The sequence below is a fragment of the Fringilla coelebs genome, assembly GCF_963513975.1.
Source record: "Fringilla coelebs genome assembly, chromosome: 12".
NCBI lineage: Eukaryota > Metazoa > Chordata > Aves > Passeriformes > Fringillidae > Fringilla > Fringilla coelebs.
The window spans coordinates 19,566,572-19,575,541 of record NC_140038.1 but is presented as its reverse complement, the minus strand read 5'-3'; the positions used below and the strand labels follow the sequence as shown (position 1 = coordinate 19,575,541).

General features: G+C 53.3%; 1 protein-coding gene across 2 annotated transcripts in view; it reads right to left on the bottom strand.

The window, feature by feature from the left end:
- Positions 1–2,361: 2,361 nt before the first annotated feature.
- The window catches only part of LRRK1 (leucine rich repeat kinase 1), a 69,956-nt gene continuing 63,347 nt past the window's right edge, over positions 2,362–8,970 (bottom strand). The window contains exons 31-33 of one of the 2 annotated variants that reach the window (XM_084214058.1): positions 6,272–7,107; positions 5,603–5,704; positions 2,362–3,743 (exon numbers count right to left, since the gene is read on the bottom strand). In XM_084214058.1, coding sequence (XP_084070184.1) covers positions 3,566–3,743; positions 5,603–5,704; positions 6,272–7,107 — 1,116 coding nt within the window. In that variant the 3' untranslated portion in view covers positions 2,362–3,565. Of the gene's footprint in view, positions 3,744–5,602; positions 5,705–6,271; positions 7,108–8,970 lie in introns of those variants that run through there. The other variant, XM_084214059.1, reaches the window with a different exon arrangement.

The following is an 8,970-nucleotide window of genomic DNA, read 5'->3' as shown; positions in this document are numbered from 1 at the left end:
TGCCCATCTCCATCCCTGGCCCCATCCTCACCCTAATCTTCATCACAATCTCCACCCTCATTCCCATCTCCATCCCCAGCCCCATCCTTACCCTGCTCCACCTGGGTTAAGCCCTTGAAGCCCAACCCATCTCCCATCCCAGGGGTGAGCTGAGGACAGGCCTGAAATAACCAGGATATTTCCTGTCCTTTTAAAGCTTGCTTAAAGAAAACTCATTTCCTCTGTCCTTGCAGTAGCAGAATACAAAGCAGCCAGTGCTGCCCCTTTCCCCACCTCCCTCAGAAATCACCTTCTTTTTCCTTATGCTGAAGCTGAGAGCCCTTGGTGCTGTGTGGGATGGGGAGCATCCAGCTGCTGTGTCAATGTTCACCTGCCCCCACCCTGTCCTGGGGGCACAAGAGGTGGGGTTATGCTCTAATATATCAAATTACAGCAATTCCTGCCCACTGGCCAGGGCACTGTGTGCCATGAGGCAGAGCCAGCCCTGCTTTCCTTCCCTAGCAGAATGAGCTGTAATATTCCCATTTTCCTACACATGGAGGGGTAGGTTGGGTTTGGACAGCCCCAGGCTGGTGGGATCTGTGCACCCACAGTGCTGGGGCCCCAGAATGTCCTGATTGAGCATCAGGATATGGGATCTTGGATATGGGATGCAACCAGTAGTTTGCCCCTACATCATGCCTCCCCCCTAAAAATACTCAGGCCATGCCCCAAACTGGGATATGGGGCACAGCTGTTCTTCATCCCAGGGCCTGACTCTGCACTGATGCCAGCAAAGAAACAGCCCAAACCAGGAATAGGAATCAGAATCCAGTTGGGAATTGAATATAATCCTTTCAAAGCAGGTAAAGGACCAAGGAGCACTCCAGGAAAAAGCCCAGGGAGCTGTGTGGCTCTGCTCTCAGGAGTGAGGGAGTGAAGCTGGGGTGGCTTTTGGGCTCAGTTAATCCCAGGCAGATTCTGTGCATCTTATTTTGCTTCCTTGATGAGTAAATAACACCCCTGGCACCACCTGCCCTGCTGGTGCTGGGGGCTAATCCACTCCCAGAGCATCCACCTCCCCCCCAGCACCAAGCCCAAAGCTGTTCTCTTGCCTCTCCTCAGTCAGCAGAAGGAATAACCCCTGCCAGGGCCCTGCTTGAGCTTATATTTATCAGCTGAAACAAAATAGTGAGGACTGAGATAGGGGCAGCTCCTGCAGACCCACACCTGGGGCTCATGCTGCCCCTTTGTTCCCAGGCCCTGGGGCTGTTCCTGCCTTTGGCTGTGCCCCATCCCTTCCCCCAGGATGCCTGATGCCCCTCACCTGTACCTGCCATCAGGAGAACAGGCTTTGCTGGTGGGAGAGATGGAAAGGAGCACTGAAATCTCAAACTGTTTGAACTGGTGGGAGTTGATTTAATTTTGTTTTTAATGTCTGTTTATTTCTGCCCCCGGGAATCATTCCTGCAGCATGTGCAGTGCTCACTTCGTGGAGCCTTGTGCTAATGAGGTTTCAGGTCTGCTAAAGAGGGGGATTTTGTTCTCATTACTCAGGCTCTCAGCTGCTTTTGGGAACCAAGCCCCTGCTCCCAGAAGGTTTTGGGACACACACCCATCACTGCAGCATCTCTCACAGGTCCCATGAAACCCAGGTGCCACCCCCTTCTGTTCCCTCCCCAGCTGAGCACCCTGACCCACCTGGCAAGGAGCAGGGATGTCTGTCAGGAAGGTCTTGTGCAGCAACAGCCCCAGAGCAGTGTCCAGCAGAACAAAGGCCCTTCTGTGTGCAGGCCTTGGTCAGGGCCCACCAAAGGTCTGGGAGATGCTCCAGCTTCCCCCACGGGCACTGGGGAGCCCATGGTGGGCACAAGCCCACGCTGGCTTTGGGGGCAGGACAGCACCCAAGGTGTTCTGGTCAAGAGGGACAATAAGGAACTGCTGTGGTTGTTCCACAGGGCGTTTCCTCAAAGGAAACCTGCAAGGCTGGATGAAAGAATGAGCCCCTTATAGTTCCTGTTGGGGCTTCAGGTATCATGGGAAGAGTTCCTGCAAGTCAAAGGAATCTGGCAGCTGGAAAAGGTGACCATGAGACCTCACCCCAGCCCTGAGACAAAGGCAGAGAGTGTGTCCTGGCAAGGGAGGGAAATTTTGGTGCTGCCATACCTGATCATGAGCTGCTGGAGAGGCACAGGGTGACAGTCACAGGCAGGGCCAGGAATGGAGACAGTCTGTACTCACAGCCCTGATTCCAGCTGTGCTCATCACAGCCAGCACTTGAATCATGCTGCAAACCCCAAACACCCAGTGCCAGTTGGGTTTCCAATAAAAACCACCAATGCAGTGCCATCCTGGGGAGGAATCAGTTTATTTTAAGATACATTCTGTTTCTGAAGAAGGATATTTTAGCAGCCTGCAACAGAAATGTGAACCAGAGGGTTAACCTGCCCGTTCGGCCTTGGCCAGCCTTGCCGATGCTCACACGAGATTCTTGGGATAAAAAAAAAAGAAAAAGAAAGGTCCAAAATTCAAACTGTACACCTTTATACATGGTGCTTAGCTGGGGGCACTTTTTACACTGCTGTACATGCTTGGGATAATTAAGTGCAATTGGATTTAGAGCCAATACAGCATCCCAGGCCACTAATGAAGATAAAATACAAGCTGTGGTGGGTGGAAGCTGCACTGATACACAAGCAAACTGAGCTTATTGTGTTCCTGCTGCTCCAGAGTGCATTTCCCAAGAGAAACAGGAGTGGAGCAGAGACAGCTTATAAACCTTCCTGGTCAGGGGCTCCCTTCTTTTCCATCAGGAATATCTGTCACACCCACCAGCTTTGATTTCCATCAGCTCCATTGACAAGGCAGCAGTGCCATGAGCCGGCTCACTCCCTCCTGGTGCAGCGTTCCTGGCAGGTTCTTTTGGGCTCCCTGACAGGAACTCTGCACCACTACAGCTTCCAGGAACCAGAAATGCAGTGGCCAGCCACAGCTTCTCTCTGGCTCCTACACCAGGGTGTCTCTACACAGGGACTACACCTGAAGTAGGACACACACCCTAACTAAAGGAATTGCAGGGAGGTGGGAAGCAGCCCCACAGTGCAGGGTTTCCAGCAGATGCATTCCTCCTGGGAACAGGGTGGATCAGCCCTCGGTGCCCGCTTTGCTGGCCAGCAGGCAGCCGGGACTGGAACGTGCTCAGACACCCAGGGCAGAGCCCACGGAGCTCTCCTGGCTGACACACACACAACAACAGCAGCAGCAGCAGCCAGGGCATGCTGAAGGTGAGGAAGGAATTCCAAATGGGGAAGAACAAACTGGAAATTGGGGGATGAGCAGAACTGCAGCCACCTTTGTTCTCAACAGTACAGGGGAGCATGTGACAGAGCAGGGAGCTGGCCCAGCTCCCAGCCCTGTCCCAGCCCCGCTCACAGCGGCTTCTTCATTCCCCAAAAGCCCTGGTGGGGCTCTGGGACCCCCACGGTGCTCACTAGCAGCAAACCAGACACACACTCCCCCCGTGAGCCTCGGTGTGTCTCCGGGTCCAGGACGCTCCCGCTGCGCGTCGGGCGCGGCGCCACGGGCACTACCTTCTCTTGCGCATGCAGGTCTCCAGCCTGCCCAGCTCCTCGTAGGCCTGGTAGAAAATGTCAAAGTCTCTGGCACTCCAGCCCCTCCAGACAGCCAGGCACCTCTCCATGTGCTCATTCTCAAAGCAGCACACCACCGTGTCCTTCGCTACCAGAGCCGCATCCACCAGCGTCCTGGGGAAGGAGCAGAGAGCAGGGAAGGGCATTACAGGGGAGGGCATTACAGGGAAGGGCATGGCAGGGAAGGATGTTACAAGGAAAGGAATTACAGGGAAGGGTGTTACAAGGAAAGGAATTACAGGGAAGGATGTTACAGGGAAGGGCAGCTCTGCAAACGCAGCACTGGCTCATGAGCTTCCCTTCCAGCTACACAAGCTTTTTATAAGCTGCAAATCCTTCAGCAAGGAGCATGTTACAAAGAGAGGGATCAGAAACTGTGTCACATCAAAACCAAGCAGCTCAGTGACATGGGAAAAGGTTTTTAAAGGGATTCAGGTGCCTAAATATGCAGGTGGGGGCTTAAGTCTGCCATGGCATTTGAAGTTGCTGCTAATCTCCTGATTTGCTAAATCCACAGACTCTTGCTCCTGCTGCCAGCTGGGCATTTTCAGAACAGCTCCATCATAACACAGCTGACAGTCTGCTGAGAGCTTCCACAGCCTGGAATAAAGCATGGAAGTGGGATGGAGCCTGTCTGTGTCAGCTCAGGGTCTGAGCCCCAAGCCCAGAGCAGCAGGCAGAGCTGTGGCAGCACTCAGAGATCCGTGTGGTCCGTGTTGTATGTCCTTCCCTTCATGGTCTCTGTTGAAGCTGGCCCTGCAGGTACCTCAGAGGGAGGTGGCTGGGTAGACAATGACATTTTTCCCTTGCAGGGTCCAAGGGACAGGGGTCCAGCCCTCTCTGGGCTCCTTCTACCACTCCCATAGCAGATGGGGAAGGTTGGTCCCAAAGTGTTTCCCCACAAAGGTGCCCAGCTTGGAGCACTGACCAAAGGACTATCCTTGGCAGCTGGTTTTTATTATAAACTACTCCTACAAAACCCCCTCCCTTTCCTCCCCTCCCTGCTCTGCCATTTGAGCAGCCCCTTCCCTTTCCTCCCCTTCTGCTCTTTATCCTGCTGCTCAAACAGGGAGGGTCAATGGCCATGGACAGGTGTGAGATCACTTTGCCTGAACTCCAAACTCAATCTGAGTTAAGCAAAACCAACCTAAGAGTACCTGTAACCAATAAAGAGAATTCTCTCCTCCCAGCTAACTGATAAAGACACTCAATTCAGAGTAGAGGGAATGGCAGGAGCCTTTGATCTCCTGTTGTGTTTACCTGGTGCTAATAAACGATCATTTATAATCCTTAGCACTGCTTAACCTGCATTTGTTTGGACATAAATAGTACAATCCCAGACCGGTATTTAAGTGATCAGCAGGAACACCCCCACCTCTCCAGCAGCTATTTATTTCCTTGACTCTCCTTCTCTGTATGAAACATTTTAAATTAACGTATATAACTGCTCTCCCCTGTGCTCCAGGAGCCGTCCCCCGGCCTGTCAGTGCCCACAGCACAAAGGTGCTCATTTAGAGCCAGAACATCAACCTGACCCACGTGAATGCAGCCACAGACAAGCGCCGTGCTCTGCATAAATACACTTCTTGTTCTGAGCGCGGGGCCGAGTCTGCCAGGCTGCTCTGACCTTCTGCCAGGTGCCCTCAGAGCAAAGGGAGCCAGCACCAGGCAGGATCAGGCCAACTTGATCACATTGTGCACGGTCCTGTCTGTGTCATTATGGGGTGCTCAGTCTCTGTGGATTTTGAAGACCAGGCTGCAGCAACAGAGCCTTCTCCTCGCTGTCTGCCCCTCTCTAAGAGCGTGCACACGCTTGATGTGCAACCAGCAACTGTGTCCTCCCACTGGGAACTCCTCAGAAGCTGCTGGAAGCCAAGAGGAAGCTCCCAAGAGGCCTGAGAGCCTGCAGAGCCCCCCTGTGCACCCCCAGCCCCCTTGTGCCCCTGGAGACCGGTGTGCCCAGCCAGCCTCACCCGTAGGGAGCCAGCTCTCCCGCCTTCAGCACTGCGATCACTCTGCCCCGCTGGGTGCCCGACTCCTTCTCCAGCCCGATAACGATGATGTCCCCTCCTCTCCTGGAAGAGAAACAAGAGAGATATCACATCCTCAGCACTGGGGACGCTGTCAGCTGAGGAAGATCCATGCTGGATATTCATCCTCTGCTCCATGCCCACCTGCAGCCACGGGGAGAGGGCACCGTGATGCCACAGGAGCATCCTGAATCCAGTGCAGTGAGAGATCCTGTGACAAGCTAACTCAGCTTCCCTGAGGTTCCCATCGGCTCCACAGGAGGCAGCAGGACCTGCCAGGGCTGTGTCCAAGCAAGGAGGCTGCCTGCTGCTCTTTGTTTCCTCAGCAGTTGGGGAAACACAGCTTGGAGTCTGACCACCCCCTTCTCATTCTGCTGAAACCAACCCAGCCAGGCTTTCCACGTGGCCACTCTGCTCGACACTGCATACTTCCAAGAGGTGTAGAAAATCCATGTTCCATTATACTGGGAACAGAATTTCTCAATGGTGACTTGACTTTCTGGCCAGGTGAATCATACTGGGAATGTAAAAGCTGCTGAATTAGCCTGAGTCAATCTCATGTTCAGCCAGGAGGGATTTTGACTAAGTTGCCTGGTTAAGTGACCCACTTACCTGGGGATCCAGATGAGGTCTTTCACGGGAAGAATCTTGACTGCTTGGAGATGCTCCGTGTTATCACCCACAGGTGAAGCATCATGATCCAGGGGAGCCTTGAGCTCATGGAATTTCTCAGACTCCTCAAAATCCGTGGAGAAGGGTGCGCTGGAGGAGCTCATGGGCGAGCTGGGCAGGCTGGAGGGGCAGCGGGTCACGGCGTTGGGAGGCGAGGAGGAGTAGGACGACACAGAGCAGTAATCTGTGAGCGAGTCCTGGTGGTTCAGGATCTGGGTGCCCACATCTGGGCTGTACATGATGCTCACATCCCCTGGAGGGCTGCTCTCCATCCCCCCGTGGCCGATGGGGGCCGTGGCCGGGATGGCAGCCGAGGGCTGCTGGATGGTGAACATGTCCCTGAGGGGGCTGCAGTCCCCGCAGAAGTAGCGAGCGCAGAGCTGGTAGCTGCTGGCGTGGTACATCACCAGGAAGTTGCTTTTGTCATCCAGACACCAGAGCACCTCCTCGCCGTGGCACTCGGAGTTGCAGGCGATGGATGTGATGACGGAGGGCGGGCTGAAGGGCTCCAGCCTCCTGCAGATCTCCATGGAGGCGCAGTCGATGACCAGCAGCCCGGGGCCGTTGCTGTACCACACCTCGGCCCCGCTGCTGGTGACCTCCATGGCCCTCACCGGGTACGGGTTCTGCCGCGGGTCGCTGTCGGGGATGTTGAATTTGGACCTGTTTGCTGTGTGGGAGCACAGGTAGGAGCAGTTGTCCCCTGGCAGGCCCTGGGACACTGAAAACACAGCTACCAGCCCATCTGACAAGCCAGCCAGCACCACATATGAGTTCTGCGAGAAAGAGAGAAAAATGTCATGGAATTATAGAATGGTTGGGTTGGAAAGAACCTAAATGATCATCTCATTCCATCCCTCTCCCATGGGCAAGGACACCTTCTTCTAGACCAGGTGCTCCAAGCCCCATCCAACCTGGCCCTGAAAACTTCCAGGGACAGGGAGTCCACAACCTCTCTGTGCCAGGACCTTACCACCCTCATAACAAAGAATTTTTTCCTGTTTCTTTACTTCTCTATAATTGAAGAGCTTATATTCCCAGAAGCTCTACCTGCTTCTCACATTCTGCGAGGACACCAGTAACTTACTCCAGAACAGTGATAACACAAAATAAAAAGGAGTCATTCCCTAGAAGCTGCTGCAGAGCCAGGCTCCTTTCACCCAGTATTACCTCTCTCTTTACTGGCAAGGGCGGACAGACAGACCTGGCAGCCTGCCCTGAAGGTTAACAAATTCAAGCTGGAGTATGTTCAGAGACAGCCATCATGATCCCAGCAATCCAGCTGTAGAAACCCAGCTCACTTCCAAAAAGGAATAAAGCTATTGCTATCAATGTAGGTAGGAGAGGAATGGAAGAAATGCAGTAAAAATGGAAAGAGGGAGCCAAAATTCTCACAAACAAGAGCATCCAGTGACTGCTCCACATCCAGAGTCTGCTGCTCTGAGAGCTCTGCTCCTCCCAGGGATGTGCTCGGGGTCTGGGATCCCTGGCAGCTCAGACATCCCAGCTGAGGGCACAGAAGCAGCAGCAGCTCAGCAAAGCACCTGCCAAGTGCCATGAACAATTCTGCAGGGGGGTAAAACCTGTCCCGAAATGTACAGATGTGCTGGACACAGCTCCAGCTCCGTGGCCATGCATCCCTTGTGTCCCAGGGGCAGGAGCTGCTGAGAAGGCCACGGCTCAGCAACTCCTCCAGCTCATCCCAGCGGGGCAAAATGCTGTTAAACAAGCTGGGAAATTGATCTCTTGGGAACAAAACTTCCCATGACCTTGGGCCTCTACCAGAAACTCCCCCATCTGTGAAGCAGATAAAACAATACTTACCTCAAAGGCCTTTCTATTTCCTCCCTGCGGAGCAATAAATTCTAAAAAAAGACCATTTTACCCAGGACTTCTCTGCTGCCTGGGCTAAGCACAGCTAACCAAACAGAACCAGAGAGAGCAGCACAGAGCTGACACAACCTTGCCCCTCCTCAGGCTCTCCAGAGTGGAAAGCCCTGCCTTTGGCATGCCCAGGATGCCAGTGAGGGCTGAGGGCTCAGAGTCACCCTTTGCTGGGAATGCAAAAAATTAAATTAAGGCACCCCTGTGCCCTTCCAGGGATCTTGGTTCTGCCAGGCCTGGACAATAGTTCTCTGTAAATCCACAGAAAAATCAGTACAGTGACTTGCCCCAGCTATTGAGGGGCAGGTAGTGCAGGGTAAATGTTATTTAATTGACAGCTCTGCTTGCAAGGCTCATTTTGAGTCCTGGACAAAGAGACACTCTCTGCTCACCAAGTATGAGTAAAACCACGAGAGCACTGAGCCCCTATGACTAATCCAAATCACAGCAGAATTTTACTGTAATGGGAAAAACTAGGAAAGCAAGTGGAAAGTTGTGAAATGGGGCTTGGACTAACTCAGTCCAGTCCCAATTCTCTAACCACTAATTAAAAGAAACCCCAACGACCTGCAGTGCTCAGTGCCATGTTCCTGCTGCCATGTGGATCTGGTGCAAAGGCTCCTGGAAGTGGCTTTGCCAAGGAGTTGCATCAGTAGGTTGGATCATGGCACAGTGCTTTGCACAAGCTGGGTTTTGGGTTACTTTTTCTTTGGAAGGGAGTTCAATTACTTAAAACTGAATAAAACAAAGCAGAA